Below are 19,379 nucleotides of genomic sequence, written 5' to 3' on the forward strand. Positions count from 1 at the left end.
CACCGGGGTCAGAAGAATGTGTGGCCATTCCTGGATTTTTACATGGGTGCTGGGGATGAAACTCGGTTCCTAATGCTTGCTACAGTGCTCTTACCCACTGAACCATCGCTCCAGTCCCATGCTTATCACTACAGACGTACTGTATAAGCATGAAGTACACATTTGCACAAAGAATGAATGACTACATGAGTGGATTAAATATGTGTTTCTAATATATAAAGCAGATGATAGCTGAATGTGGTAGTATACCTTTAATTCTACTACTAAAGAGGCTGAGGCACGAGGACTTCTGTGAGTTCAAAGCCAGCCTAAATCACATCATCAGTTCCATGCCAGCCTATGCAAAAGAGATCTGTTTCCAAACCGAGAAACAAAGAAACAAAAGGTAGACTATTAGACATGAAGGACACTGCAAGAATGATTCAGAGACCCTGTTCTCAGGAGGGAACATAACAAGGGAGAGAGACATAGGACAATTAAATGTAATTCATGTCAGAGGTGAACAGAGTTCACTAGAAACTCAGAAAAGGAAATAATTAATTCTTTTCACTTGAAAATAAATAAAAATAAAAAACTTTAAAAATTTTGTATTATTAGCCAAAAAAAGAGTAATTTTAAAGTATTGTTTTTCAGTATTAGCTCACTATTTTTTGTTTCTATTTTCTAAATATTTCAGAATGTGTTTCGATATAAGTTTATGGCCACTGACCTAGAATAGCTTATGTTAGTGTCCCTGTCATTCTTTATCACAATTACATGTTTCCATTGCTGTCTTGTGATAGTGAGCTCTCCTAAGGGCAGGGTATGTATTAGCTGCCTACTTCCAGCTTGCTGTCTCAAAAAGGCCAGTGTTCCAGAAATATTTGTTAACAAATGAGAAAATGCAGTGTCTCTTCCTGCCTACCCTTCTTTGTGAGATCCATTTGGAAAGTCCTCCCTCTGAACTAGATCAGGTATGGTATTTACAATTCTATAATATAAATAAAATCCCTGCCTGTCTAGCTTGCCTACCTCCACAATCCTGCAGACATGCTGGAGATCTAGTATTCCTGAAACTTCTCTTTATTTTTCCAATATATTTTTAATTTTTTTTTTTACTGCAACCAGAAAGAGAGAGAGAGAGAGAGAGAGAGAGAGAGAGAGAGAGAGAGAGAGACAGAGACAGAGACAGAGAGAGGAGAGAGAGAGGATGGGTGGGCCAGGGCCTCTACCCACTGCAAACAAACTTCAGACACATGGGCCCCTTGTGGCTTACATAGGTCCTGAGGAATTGAACCTGAGTTCTTTGGCTTGGCAGGCAAGCACCTTAACCACTAAGCCATTGCTCCAGCCCTATTTTTCTAATATTTTATTTAGTTATTTGAAAGCAGAAAAGGATAGAAGTGAGGAAGACAGAGAGAAAAAGTATGCTAGGGCCTCCAACCACTGTAAATGAAAGGCAGGTGCATGCACTACTTTGCGCATCTGGCTTTACATGGGTACTAGGGAATCAAACCCAGGATGTTAGGCTTTGCAGGCAAGCACCTTAATTGCTGAGCCATCTCCCCAGCTGCAGAAAAACGTTTTGTTCTCATGAAAACTTAAAGAATGCTATTTTTAGGAAAACAATGTAGTTGACACACTATGTTATTTATGCAATTTAAAAATCTAGTCCCAAATTCAATTTATTTCAATATTTGAAACACAGCATACAAAGACATGGACATCAACCCAAAAGTAAGAAACTCAGTACCAACTGCACTCCTGAGAGTCGGTGTGTTTTTCAACCTCCCTTATAAGACTAGAAAGCTTTCTTCATTTCCCACAGTAGAAAATGCTTTGGGCTAAAAGGGGTCCAAAGGACAGAAACACTTGTGAAAGACACAGTGAATGAAAACTAAGAAAATTTCCTTCTGAACTAAAACTTCTGTGCTAAGATGCACATATGAGAGAGCAAGTGGTGTCCATCTTTCTGGACCTTAGTCATTTCCATATCTATCCATATTCCTGAGATTGTCATAATTTCATTTTTCCTCACAACTGAATACAATTTTATGGTGTATGCACCATATCATACAATTTTATGGTGTATGCACCATATCATCATTATCCATTCACCAGCTGATGGACATATAGGCTGATTTCATTTCCCAGCTAGTGTGAACAGAGAAGCAACCAATATGAATGAGCAAGTATTTCAGAGGTAGACTATAGTTTTTAGGGTATATGACAAGACGTGGTATAGTTGGGTCAAATGATAGACCTATTTGTAGAATTTTAAGACACCTGCGTACTGATTTCCATAGTTTCTATACCACATTGCACTGCCACCAACAGTGGATGAGATTTCCATACCACACTCTCACAAGCCTTTGTCGTAATTTGATACTTTGAAGATAGTCATTCTGACTGGAATGAAATAGAATATCAAAGTTGCTTTAATTTTCATTTCTCCAATGGCAAAGATGTTGAATGTTCATTTAGATGTTTGTTGATCATTGGCATTTTTTTAAATTTATTTTTGTTTATTTATTTGACAGCAACAGACAAAGAGAGAAAGAGACAGAAACACAGAGAGAATGGGTGCACCAGGGCCTCCAGCCACTGCAAACAAACTCCAGATGCATGTGACACCTTGTGCATCTGGCTTACATGGGTACTGGGGAATCGAGCCTTGAGCCAGGGTCCTTAGGCTTCATAAGCAAGCACTTAACCACTAAGCCGTCTCTCCAGCCCCACGTTTGTATTTTTTGAGAACTATTTTAATATTTATTTATTTGAGGGGGGCGAGAGATAATACACGTGTAAGGGTTTCCAGCTACTGCAAACAAATTCCAGATGCATGTGCTACCTTGTGCATCTGGCTTACATGAGTCCTGGGGAATCAAACTGAGGTCCTCTGGCTTTGGAGGCAAATGCCTTAACTGCTAGGCCATCTCTCCAGCCCTTTTTTTTGAGAACTCTTCATTCAGTTCCCAGTGCCCGACCCCCCCCCCCCTTTTTTTTTTTTTTTTTTTTTTTTTTAGTTTTTCAAGGTAAGTTCTCACTCTAGCCCAGGGTGACTTGGAATTCACTATGTAATCTCAGGGTGGTCTCAAATTCACAGCGTTCCACCTACCTCTGCCTCCCAAGTGCTAGGATTAAAGACATGTGCCACCATACCTGGCCCAGCCCTATTTTTTTGAGTGGATTTATTGACTTTCTTATTGCTTATGTTTTGAATCCTTTGTATATTCTAGGTATTTCATTTATTTATTTATTTATTTATTTATTTATTTATTTATTTATTTATGAGCGAGAAAGAAGCAGAGAGAGGGAGAAAGAGAATGGGTGCACCAGGGCCTCCAGCTACTACAAATGAACTCCAGACACATGCGTCATCATGTGCATCTGGCTTATGTGGGTTCTAGGGAATTAAACTTGGGTCTACGGGCTTTGTAGGCAAGCACCTTAACCACTAAGCCATCTCTCCAGCCCTCTATGCTAAGCTTCTGTGGGATGTATAGCTGGCTAAGATTTTCTGCTAATTTGTAAGTTATTGACTGACTCAGCTGCTCATTTGTTTAGCTGTACAACAGCTTTTGAGTTTCATGAGATCCTAATGGTTGAGAGTTTGTCTAATTCCTTGGGTTAATGGAGTTTCAATTCAGAAAGTCTTTCCCTACACCCATGTATTCAGAGTGCTCTTCCTACTCTACCACCTAGTTGTTTCAGAGTTTCAGGTCTTTGATACATAGATTTAACTTTTGTATAAGGTGAGAAAGAAGGTCTAGATTCCTTCATCTACATATAGTCATCCTGTTTCCCCAAAACCATTTGTTGAAATTGCTGTTTTTACTCCAATGTTGGCCTCTTTGTCAAAGATCACATGGTTGTAGCTACTTGAACTTAGACCTGGATCTTCAGGTCTATTCCACTGATCACTGATCTATGTGTCTGTTTTGTGCCAGTACCATGCTGTTTTTATCCCTATAGCTTTGTAGCATAACTTGTAATCAGGTATGGTGATACCATTAGCAGTATTTCTTCTCCTCCTCCTCCTCCTCCTTTTCCTTCTTTTATTTTTCTTCCTCCTCCTCCTCTTCTTCTTTTTTTTTTTTTTTTGCTGAGGAAATTTTTGGCTATCCAAGGCTTTTTTATGCTTCTGTATGAACTTTAAGATTTTTTTTTTCTGTTTTTATGAAGAATGGTGCTAGAATTTGAATGGAATTGCATTGGGTCTGCATACTGTGTTTAGTAGGATGGCCATTTTCATATGAATTTTTCTAACCCATGAACATGGGAGTTCTTTCTACTTTCTCATTCCTTCCTTAATTTCTTTCTTCAGTTTTTAAATGTTTTCACTGTATAAGTCTTTCACTTACTTGCTTAGGGATATTCCCAGATATTTAATTTATTGTTGCTATTGTTAATTGGACTGCTTCTCTGATTTCTGTCTCAGTGTGTTTTTCACTGACATATAAGAAGGATACTGAGTTTTATGTGTTAATTTTATATCCTGCTACTTTGCTGAAAGAATTTATCAGCTCAAGAAGTATTTTGGTTGAGGCTCTAGGGTATTTTAACTCAAGAATAGTATTATCTAATAATAAGGCTATTTTAACCTCTTCCTTTCTACTTTGTATTCCTTTTAGTTATTTCTCTTGTCTCATTCCTCTAGCTAAGACTTCAAGTACTATGCTAAACACCGGTGGTAATAATGGACAACCTCCTCTTGTTCCAGATTTTAGTGGGAATGCTTCACATTTCCTCTATTTACTATGATACCAACATTAGGTTTGTCAAGTTTAGCCTTTATTATGTTGAGATATGATCCATCAAACCCTATACTTGCTAATGTTTAATCATAAAGGAATGCTGTCTTGTGTCATAGACCCTTTCTGTATCTATTGAGATTATCATGTGGTTTCTGTCCTTAAGTCTATTATGTGATTATAACATTTACTGATTACTATACGTTGAACAATCCCTGGGATAAAACCTATTTGATCAAGGTGGACTATATTTTTAATGCATTCTTAAATTTGATTTGCAAGAATTTGATTGAAAACTTTGGCGTCTAGTTTCATCAGGAATATGGGTTTGAAATCTTTTTTGTTATTGTGCATCTGTCAGGTTTTGCTATTCATGTAATGCTGGTTTCATTGAAGGAGAAAGGTATCTTTCTCTTGAGTTTTGTGAAGTAACAGAACAAATGGGTTCATTTCTTCTAGAAAGGTCTGGAAGAATTCAGCAGTCTGCTGTTGGTCTGGGTGTTTTTTGGGTGTTAAATTTTTAACTAAAACTTCAATTTTGTTGCTTGTTATAGCTTTATTTAAATTATTTCTCTCTTGTGGGTTTAAATGTGATTGAACATACATACCAAGAAATTCATCCACTTCTTCCATATTTTCTAATCTGGTAGAAATAGATTTTTGAAATATATTGTTATGATTCAATTTAATTGCAGTTCATTGTAATACCTCCTGCTTTTTATTTTATTTTATTGATTACAGTCTTCTCTATTTCTTATTCTGGCTAGGGGTCTAGCTCTCTTGTTGACCTTTTCAAAAATCCAACACTTAGTTCCATCAATTTTTAAAATTGTTTATTTCATTTCTAATTCATTAGTTTCTGTCCTGGTCTTGATTATTTCTATCCATCTGGAACATCTGGGTTTGGATTATCCATGTTTTTCCAAGCCTTGGATGGATCATTTAGTTACTTATTTGAGATTTCTCTACTTTTGTATTATAGGTACTTAGAGTTAAAAAATTTTCCCATAGGACAGCCTTCATTGTGTTCCATAGGTTTGGGTATGTTGTATTTTTATTTTCCTTCAGCTCTAGGATTACTTTTATTTAGTTCTTTTTTTATTTTAACCCCACCAATCCATTCATTGTTCAATATCCAGGAATTTGGTTACTTTCTGTTTTTCTCTTGTTGCTTATTTTCTGAATTTGTGGAGACTTGGTTGGTGTCTAAATATGTAGTACATTTTAGAGAAAAGCCTATAAGCGTCATTCTATAGAAATTAGAAGTCTGTCACATTCATTGATATGTGGTGTTATTTACCTCTATTGCATATGTATTTTCTGTTTAGATGGTTTATCTATTGTTGATAGTGGGGTACTGAGTTCACCCACTATTATTGTGTTGGCATTTATATCTGGCTTTATGTCTAGTAAATTTTGCTTTATAAAATTTTATGCACTTATGTCTGATGCATATATGTTTATGGTTATAATACCCTCTTGCAGAATTGTTCCCTTGATCAGTATGAAGTGTCCTTATTTATCTCTTCTGATTGCTTTTGGTTTAAAGTCTACTTTTTTAGATATTAATATTGCTATACCTGTTTTTATCCTATTTTTATTTACTTGAAATATCTTTTCCATACTTTTACCCTAAGATGGTGCTTGTCTCTGACATTAAGGTGGGTTTCTTGACGATAGCAAGAAGATGCATCCTATTTCCTGATCCAAACTGTTAATCTGTATCTTTTTTTTTTAATTATTTATTTATTTATTTGAGAGCGACAGACACAGAGAGAAAGACAGATAAAGGGAGAGAGAGAGAGAGAATGGGAGAGAGAGAATGGGCGCGCCAGGGCTTCCAGCCTCTGCAAACGAACTCCAGATGCGTGCGCCCCCTTGTGCATCTGGCTAACGTGGGACCTGGGGAACCGAGCCTCAAACCGGGGTCCTTAGGCTTCACAGGCAAGCGCTTAACTGCTAAGCCATCTCTCCAGCCCAATCTGTATCTTTTGATTGGAGAGTTGAATACATTGATATTTAGAGATATTACTGGAAAGTTTAGTTAATCCTTGTCATGTTGATGATTTTGTGGAGTTTGGTTATTTTTTTGTCTTTATTTGTTTTAACAAATGTTATAGTTTTCATTATTGCTTTTTCTCTTCTGTAGCTATTAGGGGAAAGTGGCCAACTATGACATGAGCAAGCAGGTGTCTAAGGTACTCAGAAGCAACCAGTCTGACAAGAAGTACACACCAGTGCAATGGAGTGCCACAGCCTTGGTGGGTAACTAATGGCTTTCTGATTGGCTAAGTGATCCACTCAGTGGAAAAGAACCCATATCTAGAACTGGGAACTGGGTCTGAATCCTATGGAGACAAAGATTATGCTCTCTAATGTCAAGCTCCTACTAGTCTTTGATGGAGAAAGAGGGGGTACATCTGTCAAACTGTCCCTAAATTAGTAACACGCAATTTAACCTGCACTGACTTCACTCTCCATTGAAGAGTCTGTTTTTCTTTTTCAGAAGGAAGACCTGAGGAGATAAATGACCCCTCTTACTTCAGTCAAGGCTCAAGCAAAACCACAGAGGAAGTAGGGAGATAAGCAAGAGTGCTGCTTCCACGGTGACCCTGATAAACAAGGCCAGGATGAAGGAGACAGATACTGAGGATACTCAACACCTATCAAAGCACAGATTCAGAGGTTTCGAAAAGCTCATCACTGAAGTGGAGTTGGAATACATCCACCAAGACTCAGGGAATTTTGCTGAAGAGGGGCTGAAGATATTTTAAGAGCCACAGGATAACCTGTCATGCCCAGAGGCACTGCCTCCCACCAATAACTGACTGCTGCTCCCGTAACACATAACCCACAACCCTGTGGGGAATGCCAGCAACCTCACTGAGGAGGAACCCCTGCAAAATAGGAGCAAGGAGGAAGGAAAAGATGGTATCAACACATGATCTAGCCATACAAAGTATGTTCTTCTTTAAAAAAAAATTATTTATTTATTTGAAAAACAGAAAGGGGGGAGAGAGAGAGAGAGAGAGAGGCCAGGAACTCTAGCTAATGCAAATGAATTCCAGATATATATATATACATAGGTCCTGGAGAATTGAACCTGAGTCCTTTGGCTTTGCAGGCAAATGCCTTAACTACTAAGCCATCTCTCCAGCCCCATAGTAATTTCTTAATTTAAAAAAAAAGTATCATTTTAAAAAAGACTTAAGAAAAAAGATTTTTTTTTTTTTCTAGAGAAATTCTTGTGGCATGTGGAATTGCTACTTGGAATGGAGTAACTGAAGGGTGCTAGGCAAGAAAGTAAATGATCAACTTTTTTGGTGGTAACAGTGAGATGTGGAAAGGAGAGGTGAGAGATTCAGCTTTTAACTGGGAGGAAACTATAACACGTTAGGCAAGAGAGGGATGAGCTCATTTCTATATTAACATCAATGACTATTCCCCCCAGCATTTTATCATAGCTAGTTCTGTTACCTTCTCCTATCAGCTTGGACCCTGAAATTGTCATGAGCAGAAGTTCTTATAACCCTCTATAAGAGGGGCTGGTTATTATTTCTCTTAACAGATTCATTCTATATTGGGTCAACATGCCTAATTAAGTCTAGCACAAAGTTGCTGAAATGCCAGAATAACTTCACCATAATTATGAAGATGGTCATTTATTAACAGACTTCTCACTGTTTGTGTTCTATTCTTCAGTTAGTCTCTACTTACTCTCAATCACATTGTCCATTAAAATTCTGTATATCATTTTCCTTTTGTGCATGTATGTATATGCATGTGCATGTGGAGGCCAGAGAACAAACTCAGGTGTTAGTCCTTTGAAATGCTGGTTGGTTGGTTGGTTGCTTGGTTGGTTGGTTGGTTAGTTAGTTAGTTAGTTTGTTTGTTTTTCAAGGTAGGGTCTCACTCTAGCCCAGTCTACATAGTGGAATTCACTATGTAGTCTCAGCATGGCCTGAAACTCATAGTGATCCTCCTACCTCTGCCTCCCAAGTGCTGGGATTAAAAGCATGTGCCACCACACCCAGCTAGTTTTTTTTGTTGTTGTTGTTGTTGTTGTTGTTTTCTGTTTTTAAGTCAGGTTTTTACACTGAGCTACAGCTTGCCAATTAGGCTAGGCTGGCTATCCTAGGAGCCCTAAAGAGTCATCTGTCTTTACCTTCCCAGTGCTGGGATTACAGGCACATGCCACAATGCCAAAAAATTTTAAGTGGGTACTGAAGGGCAGGGGTACTGAACTCGGGTTCTAATGTGGTTTAGAACTTTAACCACTTAGCTATCTCCCCATCCCCAACATTTTCAATTTAGCCTTAATTTTCCTGCCTATTAATTTATTTTTTATTTTTTATCTTTAAGCACTAGAAAATAAGTGTAATAATAGCAGTGACTTGGGCTTTGGTTCTCAAGGTTTATAACAATGCAAAGACATAACAGGAACTCAATGAAAAGGTTGAGGTAGCAGATGCTATTTTATTAAAACATTTTATTGACAGTTTTCCTACAAAAGCTCCTGACCAGTGGCTATGACATACAAGCCTCTGAAAGCTTACAGATAAAAACATTCCTATCTCTGGCTCTGTTTCAAAAGAACATGACCCAAGGTATTTGTTGACCGTGTGAATTAACAAATGAGTAATTATAGTTAAATGTAGCAATAAATTTTAAGTTTTCAGCAATACTTTCAATTCTTCGTGTATGAAAAATTACACAAGAACCTTGGTTAAAAGAATTTCCTTACCAAAATTTTGTGCCCTGAGAAATCCCAACTTATTGGCTGAATTTAAGCATCTTTGTTCATTTTGTCACTGTTGGCACCACCTGAACAGTTTGACTACAGCAGTATCTGCCTTAAAAGAAATAGCACTTAACAAATATCAACCAAAATAGTCGCCCTAAATGAATAAAAGAAAGTTGGAATGCATTAGGTACTGACAAAGTTCCTTCTCCACTGTGCAGACACTGCAAAAAGCCTGCAGCTGGCACTGAGTGGAAGGAGATGTAGGTAGGGGGATAAAGAAGGTAGTGGGAGGAGATTATGATCAAAAAACATTACATCACTGTAGGAAAACTCAATAAAATGTTTTTTAAGTAAATCTTTTTATTTGGATGAGGGAGACCATGTCTCATAGAGGAAGAAGGCAAGCACCAATATCCTGAAGTTGTCCTCTGACCTACACATGTGCACTGTGGCACATGCAAATATTCTCACACATATGCACTCACACACATGAACACACACATATCATGTACACACATTCATACACACCAAAAACTAATAATGACAAACCTATACATCTTCACGGAACAACCTGAGGCACTAGCATAATCTGTTTTGTAAAATGAAGGTAGCAGTTGGTATTTTTAATGGGAAATATACTGAGGCAGGAGCACCTAGATATTCTGAGCAGCAGCTTCCATTTGACTTAGACTTTGCCTTTTGCTATTTTCTAGAAATACTTTTATCTGGCCTCTGAGACTTGTGGAGTTTCACACTGTCACTTTCAATTTCCCTCAGCCCAAGTCATGCCTCATATTTGCAAAACATGTCATTCACTCTAGAACATTTTGTTTTAAGAGCGGCAAGAGTAGTCCTGCACTTAATTTGTCACAAATTACATTTCAATTGGTTTCACAATGGGAAAATATAAAAATAGAGGAAGAAGAAAATGGCTAAAACATAATTATATGCAATATTTTCACTACCTGGTCGGCTAGCACAATCACATAAGACAGTCACTGGTCTTATGCATGTGTACACAAGAACCTCACTCAATTCTGAAATAGCCATTGATGTCTCCAGGTAAGGACAATGATCTAAGGAAGTATGAACAGGAAGGTCCAGATGAAATTAGCACAAAGCAAGTCATTTCAGTAAGGAAGCACCAGCACCCAGTGCATACTGAGAACCACCTCGAGTGCTGGCCTCAGGACTGCAACCATACACAAGGCAGTTGCTCTGAACTTCTTTACCCCATCTCCCTCCACATAGTTATCAAGGATTCTAAAGTTAGCCATTTAAACATATTTCAATGTGTGACTTCTTTCCTTTCTCATCACCAATAGGTTTCGTTAGCCCCAATAATTTTATCTGGTTTCCTGAAATCACCCTTTAGTGTTTTCTGTAATTCAAGTCCCATCTGACTGATCCACCCACAGACTATGATCAACATAACCTTGTTTCAATTCTGTCACATCACATTCAGGATTTAATTTAGCTCCAAAAGGGCCTATGAGCCCCAGGAAGTGCATGTCTTTTCCTGCCATTAACTCTTGCACCTATATAAATACACACATACTCAGCTACTCCAAGGTGTCCCTCTTTCTGAAATTTTTAGGTAGCCCTTCTTCAATTACCACAATGCCTCTTTTCTTTCTCTACACTTCTTTCTTAACACTTTGCTTTTGTCCCACCTTCTCTAGATCCTATCCACTGTATTACAGATCTGCCATGAGAGGGTCAAGAACTTCTCTGGGTACCTGCAGCCCTACACAACCTTGTTCATATGGTGGGATCAGCACTGATGTACTCTCATCACAAACAACCAGAAAGTACCTCTACAGCATCAATACTGTCACCCATGCACCATTAATGCCTAAGAGCCTCTGATAACGGAAGACATTTAGTAAACACATATTAGATGCACGTGTTAACTTATAATGAATAAAGCAGGTTTCTGCACTCTCCAAACTTCCTATTTAGTTGGGGAGTTCGGGCAGGGGAAAGCAATGAGGTATTAGAATTACTCTAGGTCAAATACCCTTCACCTGAAATCCTTGGGACCACAGTGCTTCACATTTTGAGTCAGTTTTTTTCATTCTGGAATATTTGCATAGGTCTTAGCAGGCAAGCATTCGTAATCCAAAAACACTGAGACATAACATGCTTTAAAATCTAAATGTTTTTGAGCATCATGTCACTTTTCAAAATATTTTGGATTCTGGAGCATAAGGAATGCTCCACCTGCAAAATGCAAATCAGAGTTACATATGTAAGATAATTGGCAGAAAAAGTAACAAGTAACTACAACAAATAAAAACCCTAATTCATGTTAATGTTTTCCTAAATACTTGGATATCTACAAGTATCTGGCCCTGTAGTTAGTCCATCACAGATAGTCTCTCATTCATCTGCACAACCTCTTTTATATGTAAGGAAACTGGGACTCAGGAAGTTCAAGAACTCACAAACAATAATTAAGACAGGATTTGATCTCTAAAACCCTTATCCTTTCTGTAACAATGGTACAAAATTCACTAGTATGGGATTCAGAGGAGGGAGAAGTTGTACTCAGAATAATAATACCTTAGAAAGGTTCCAAGTAGAGTTAACCATGGGCTGAACTCTGAAAGATTTAGAGAATAGAGACATGCATGACTCAAGTACAGAATTTGTAAGTAAGGCACAGAATAATGCAGTCAAGAATAAGTTGATCATAGGTGAGGAAAATCCTACTGAAAGAGAAAGTCAGGGCTCTGCTGGGAAACTTAGGACATCTGTTACACATGGGTACTATGTTCAGGAAAACAGCATAGCTCAGCTGATGCTAGTGTGCCCCTGTAACCTCATCTTTATGTCTGGAGGTAGCAAGCAACATACAACCTGGTAATTTGTCCTAAGATAATTCTGATTTTAATACAAACATATATTGTTATGAAAGGAGGAAATGTAGCTACAGAAGTTAGTCAAATGTCTTCTGTTACTTCTAATTAACATAATATCATAGAAAAATGAGTATATAGATAAAACTTCACAAATGTATGTGTGTACAAATGATAATCATGTAGTGTCTTCTGTTTGGAAAAGAACTACAACCAAAAGTAATCATACCCATAAATGTTTTAAATTTCCTACATCATACTCTTAAGAAAACATCTCGGTTTTAACTGACTAAATGAGTTTCCCAGCTTGTTCATTTTACAAAATATGATCTGCAAAACACAAGATCATAAGACCATACTTGAAAGTAACACACTTGTGTGTTTTATTCATATGTCTTTAGTGACAGTTTTACTTATACTTGAACCTAATCTTGTTCAAATGACATCCAAATTGCAGGGGATTAACTTAGATGATAACATCACTAAGCTATTAGAAAGAACCAAAAAAAAAAAAAAAAAAAAAAAAAAAAGTAAAGACCTAAGTGGATCATCTACAGATCAAAGAAGTCCTAAACATGTTTCTCAGATGGCAATTTTTAGGTATTTTAAACATGTTTCTATTAAAGCAACTGTATGAGCTTAAATTCTATGACAAATATAGCCCCAAATCTGCATAAGAAAGAAAAAGATCTTCACATTGAAATTCATGGGAATGGGTACTTAATTAGTGAAAACTCTTTAAAATTATATATTTTAAATTGAACCTTTCACTTCCAACTTTACATAATAAGTATTCAATATTATCACACAGAGATATTTAGGCCACATTAAAATGAATAGGCATTTATTTATAACATGTTTATCAGTCAATAATATAGCAACAGCAAGACTGACAGCCTGTGCCAGGGTGATGGAGACAGACACCAAGGATTCTCAAAATGTGCCAAGACCAGAAGCTGCTGAGAGCTCTACACTAAAGTCGACTTAAAACACACCGATCAAGGGCTGGAGGAATGGCTTAGTGGTTAAGGCATTTGCCTGTAAAGCTAAAGGACCCAGGTTTGATTCCCCAGAACCCAATTTAGCCAGATGTTCAAGGGGGTGCACACATCTGGAGTTTGTCTGCAGAGGCTGGAGGTCCTGATGTGCCCATTCTCTCTCTCTCTCAAATAAATAAAAAATATATTTTAAAAACATACCCATCAAGCAAGAGTCAGGGAATTTTTCAGAAAGGGGGCAGAAAAATGGTAAGAGGCACAGGGTGGGAGAGCATATCCACAGGTATCCCCCCCTTCAATGACTGACTACTGCTCTACTGAGGAATTCCTCAGTGGAATGGGGACAGTGAGAAAGAAAATGATGGTATCAACAATAATGTGTTCATATAAAGTTTCTACTTAATAAAAATAATTAATTACCTTAAAAATACTTATATAACAAATGGCACTATTAAAATACAGGCATCAAGCTTTATAATTTTTGAATTTGGAAAACTTACCACGGAGATATATCTGCACATGTAATTAGCAGTGTTGGAATTACCACAGAATATAAACCAGAAGGAGGCAACTCTTCACTGTTTTATGAATCACTTGTTACTTTATAACAAAACATTGGTACTAAAGACATTCAAAGTGGGAAATTAAGGCATGCTCTCTCTAATTCTTTAAACTAAAAGCAACTTGAATATCATCTTTACTAGGTAAAGAAATCTACTATACGAAATCTACTTATTGGTTTTAAATTTTTTATTTATTTGTGCATGTGTGCATGCACAAGAGCGGGGTGAGTTGGAGGGAGAGAGACTGGGCATGCCAGGGCCTTCTGTCACTGCAAGCAAACTTTAGACACATGCTCTACTTTGCACATCTGGCTTTACCTGATGTGGTAGCTTGAAAAGATGGCCCCCAATCTATTCAGTGTTTTATTACTTTGTAGTTTGCATCTGCAGCCACCTGGCTGGAGGAGGTATCATTGAGCAGATCTTAAGGTGTGGTGGTAGGTTTGAGATTTCAATCAAAAGATATGCAAAGTGTACCTAGCTGGAGTTCCTGAAGTGTGCTGTGCTGTGTGGCTTTTGGCTTTTGACTTTTAGGGTTGTGCTTCTGTCTGTGTGTTTGGTCCTGTGAAAGCAGGCCAGCTTCTTCTGCCATTATGGAGCTTCCCCTGGATCTGTAAGCTTCAATAAATATCCCTTCCTCCATAACTGTGCCTGGTCTGCAAGTTCATCTCAGCAAACCTGAAACTGTCTGATACACCCGGGTACTGGGGAATTGGAATTGAAGCCCAGGCTGCCAGGCTTGGCAAGCAAGCACCTTTAACAACTGAGCTATCTCCCCAACCTGGTAAAGATATTTAAACATCAAACGAAACTAGAGATATCATAAATAGCCCCAGTTTTCTTACTTAGAGGTGAAAAACCTAAGGTCCAGAAACTCAAAGATAGCCTCAAATGCATATAATATGATTTAAAGGCTAAAAACAATGATTTAGGCATTCATATCAGAAAAGTTAACATGTAAGAGCATATTAAGTCCAAAGAAAACAAAAGACAAAATCAGAAATTCCTGATATGGAAAATAAATAAATAAAATATAAAAGTTTCTTTGAACAAGACAAGACTATCAATAATCCCTGGGTACACTGTTTGAGATGGCAGAAAGTCAATTCCAAGAATAAAAGTGGGCCACCAGTACCTTACATTCCTAGGATAAAATCCACATGGTTATGGTATATTAACTTTTTATTAAATTTATTTATTTGAGAAAAAGAAAGAGGCGGAAATAGAGAGAGAGAGAGAGAACGCGAGCAAGTGAGAACATGCCAGGGCATCCAGCCCCTGCAAACAAACTCCAGATGTATGCACCACCTTGTGCATCTGGCTTATGTGGATTCTGGGGAATCAAACCTGGGTTTTTTGGCTTTGCAGGCAAGTGCCTTAACCACCAAGTCATCTCTCCAGCCCCTATATTAACTTTTTACATGTGGCTAGACTTAATTTGTTAATCCTTGCTAAGAATGTTTGCGTCAATATTTGTAGAAGATACTGAACTGTGATTTCCTCTTATTATGAAGGTATGTTGATGAAAAATACTCTACATGTTTGTCTGTAAATATCTTTATTTTGCCTACATATATAAAAAGGTTTTTGCTGAATGTGCTATGCTAAATAGACATATTTTTTTTCCATTAAATGTAAAGCAACCTTTTCATTGAATCATGTTTAGTGTTCTCTCTTGGAAGAAGTCAACAGTCATCTCAATCACTGTTGCACTATGTATATGCTTTCCTTTCACCTCTGGTGGTTCTGAAGACTTTTACTATGTTTTCAGACATTTGTTTACAATGTGGCATGTTGTGTTTTTCTATTTGTCATAGTTGGGATTTATCGAGCTTCCTGAGTTGGTGACTGTGGTTTGAATGTACAATGTCCCTCTTATACTCATGTGTTTAAATACTTAATTCCCAGCTGGTGGCACTGTTCTAAAAGGTCATGTAATCTTTAGGAGATGGAGCCTTGCTGGAAGGAATGTGTCAATAGGGGGATGGACTTTGAGGTATTACAGCATGGTACAGCTTGCTGGTGTTTCTCTTTATATTTGGTATATCCCCCACCCCCCAATGAATCAATATTTAGTATCCAGTAGATCCACTTATATTTAACTTTTTAAAAATTAGAACATGTTCACTGATGTAGAAATGCATATTAAGAAAATTTACTTGCTTATAAGCTATTCCTGAACCAATAATGTGACTACAAAAAACTACAGAATCCACAACTGTTACCAAGGCAGGAGACACTAACATCTTTTTCCACACTTTTGCGCCCCTTGCCTCACACAAGCCTGAGTTCCATGAGTTCACTGTTTGTCCCTGTAAGCTGTTAGCTTCTTGTAAGAAGAAAAAACTTAGGCTCTCCATCTTCCCCTTCTAACTTAAGCCCTAGAATGTAATATGCATCACTCTATCTACAAAATATCTATTAACTCATGTTTATAAGTATTAGTCATTTTATAAATAAATGTTGCATGGACTTGCTGCCTTTTAAGGAAAAGAGAGATACAAGCAGGAGGAATAGGAATGAAAATGGTTTATAAAATAGAATTTGGACAAAGCAAATCTAATTCCTATTAGGAAAAAGATTAGCAATTTATTCAAATAAGATCTCATATATCCAATTCTCTTACCTGTGAAGCTGGATATATTCACGTGGTCTGTTGAGCAGGTGAAGGAATCTGTCAACAACCTTGTTTTTGCCTACACCCTGTAATTACACAGACAGCTTTAATACAAAGAAACTTTGGTTTGGAAGTATGTTGCTGTCACACTGGAAGACTGTTCTGCCAAACCTACTTTGTCACAATTGTATTGTTCTTGTTTACTATTAGTGAAAATCAAATAAGCAAACACAGATAGCACATGCCTATGACATAAAAGTCTTTGCATGGTCTTACTCCTGAACATGGTGGGTCTAAAATAGTCTCACTTAAAATGAAATCCATGTTAGCATCCTACCTATTGATGTTTTTGTTTTATAATTTTATACTTAAGTCTAAAGGTAGTCCAGAATCCTGGACTAGCGCAGGTTTAAAGAAAGATATCAAAAATGATCAAGTATGTATAAGGACTGATTTTTCTTAATAGTTCTTCAAAAGTATGTTTTTCAGTTATAGTAAAAAATAATGTAACACTTTACTTTTTTCCTGCTTTAATCCTGCATTTTTTAGGATGTTAAACTTCTATAAATTAAAGTTAGGTACGTCAATAACAAGTATATGTGCTCTTTTTAAGACATGTCATATTTCCTCACTCACTGATGCTGAAGACAGACAAAGCCCTTATACAATCTTACTCCATGAAAGTTCTCTCTCAAAAATGGAGTACTAATAAAGGAATGTAAATCTACCAGTTAGGTTGCATGAAGACAGCAGAACTAGTTAAAAACCCGAATTCCAAATTATAGGTGATAAAAACAATAATAACTTTTGTTAGGTTCTATGTTAAGTATTTTCGCGTGTTATTTAACCATCACACTAAGATGCCATGAGATAGGACTCAAAATTGTTTCAATATTACAAATTAGGAAACCAAGGCCTAGAGAACTTAACAGTGTGTAAACAACCACACAGCTAGTGTAGCCAGGACTCAAATCTAGGTGTGTAGAATACAAATGCTCAAGCTTTGAGCTCCTACACAATGAACTGTATGTCTTTCAGTTTGAAATTTGTTTGTGCAATCTGAAGTTTAAATTACCTTTATTCTCACTTTAAGAGTCATGAAAATAGTAATTATTATTATTAGGTTGATCAGGTCAATGTGCGGTGTCCTAGAAAAAGCAGAAGCCCAGCAGAGAAGGTACTATTACTGGTATTTTCGCTACATAGTAGAATATGGAGAAAAGTGCCCTAAAACCACCAATGATAGAAATCCAAAGTACTTCAGTAGTGTGTACTGAGTTTTAGGGGAGGCAGTGCCCTTCCTTGCATGTTTTCTATGATTGTATTTGCTTACCTCAGAGCAGCACCTGACATAAGCAATACATTCAAAGACATATTTGCCAAATGAATGAATGAATACAGAAACCTTGGAAAGCAATAGATAAGGGGTATAAATCCTAGTAAAATATGAACAGTGATTACTGAATAATGGACCTTGGGGGAGTTATGGACTTGGAAAAGCTGTGCAGATTTGTGAATAATATAATTTATTTCACCTATTAAAGAGTCAGTATTATCATGGTTGAATGATGAACTAAATAATTCACTAAATCAAGAAGAATGGGCCTTTTACCTCTTAAGAATCACTTTAGTATTTAGCTGGATTTCACCCAAAATAATTTTAATCCTACCATAGTAGCATAAAGAAGAAAAATCATATTTGTACATTTATGTGTTTAATTACAATAGCTATGTAGTTTTAAAGGACATAAAATCAGTTGACTAGTATGTTTGTGTTAAATTTTTAGGTCTTTTAAATTCAGTAATTCTAGAGAAAAGCAAAATCATAAATGCATCATAATATCATAAACAGAAATATTTCCTGAAAACTGTGAATAATGACAAGCTATAAACAGGGGTTATCATCCTCCCACCTCTAATGTTACTGAATCAGCCATCCTTTGTAAAATTCCTCTTGAGCAAAGCACCCATCAGGAGGTAACAGTTCCCACAGATGAAGGATGAGATTCCTAGATGAACTTAGAAGCTATTTGGGGGTATCTTTTTAAATGGCAGGGTCTCTAGAACTCCAACCTCAGCTGCTTTCTTGCTCCACATGGTCTGGGAAATCTCACCCACTCCCAGGCCTTGCATCATCACATACTGCGCTCACAGTTCTCTCTTACACTCCATTTGAAATCCTTAATTCCTGTCCACTGAACTTTCGTGCCAGATGTTCACACGGAAGTCATTAAACTCCCACCCAGACCTACCTGTCTTCCTTTCTCACCCCAGTATGACTTGCTGCTATGTATCCCCCTGCTAAATGAAAGAACATTAGAATATCTTTTATATTTTCCCAAAACTTATTCAGAATATCACCAGGGATTTTTGCAATTCCAGTCTAAAGAACTCAATTTTTTTTTCTCCCATACTCTCCTTCCTGTTTCTCTTTCCTCTCTCTTCCTTTCCCTTCTTGCACCCTCATTTCTACACTCCTTTTTCCCTTCTTCTCCAATTCTTCAATTTAATGAGTACCTACAGTGACAGCACCAACCTAGCTGACCTAATTATGATGGTATAAATATAAACCTTGATAACTATATATAACAGCTATAGCAACTAGCAACACTTTAGCCTACAGTCTAGTAGGAAACACAGATAAGACAATGTTACATCACGAGTGACATCACGTGAGGCAGCCAAGACACTTGAAGATTTAACTTAGGGCTTTGGAAGGTCTGTGACACAGATTTATTAAAATTGAGATATCATGGCATTAGAAGGTATGGGGAAAGGGCAGAAAGAAAAGTGTTCCAGGTCTACAGAGCAGTGTGTAGGGAGACTTTTGGATAACAATGACCTATGAAGGAAGAGTTGGAAG

The 19,379-nt window shown here is 37.2% G+C and overlaps 1 protein-coding gene across 2 annotated transcripts in view; it reads right to left on the reverse strand.

The window, feature by feature from the left end:
- Vwa8 (von Willebrand factor A domain containing 8) overlaps nt 1–19,379 on the reverse strand; it is a 463,242-nt gene that overhangs the window by 198,119 nt on the left and 245,744 nt on the right. For both annotated transcript variants that reach the window (XM_004650767.3, XR_006636125.1), the window contains exon 21: nt 16,526–16,602. In XM_004650767.3, coding sequence (XP_004650824.2) covers nt 16,526–16,602 — 77 coding nt within the window. The remainder of the gene's footprint in view (nt 1–16,525; nt 16,603–19,379) is intronic.

Source organism: Jaculus jaculus, chromosome 3, assembly GCF_020740685.1.
Source record: "Jaculus jaculus isolate mJacJac1 chromosome 3, mJacJac1.mat.Y.cur, whole genome shotgun sequence".
NCBI lineage: Eukaryota > Metazoa > Chordata > Mammalia > Rodentia > Dipodidae > Jaculus > Jaculus jaculus.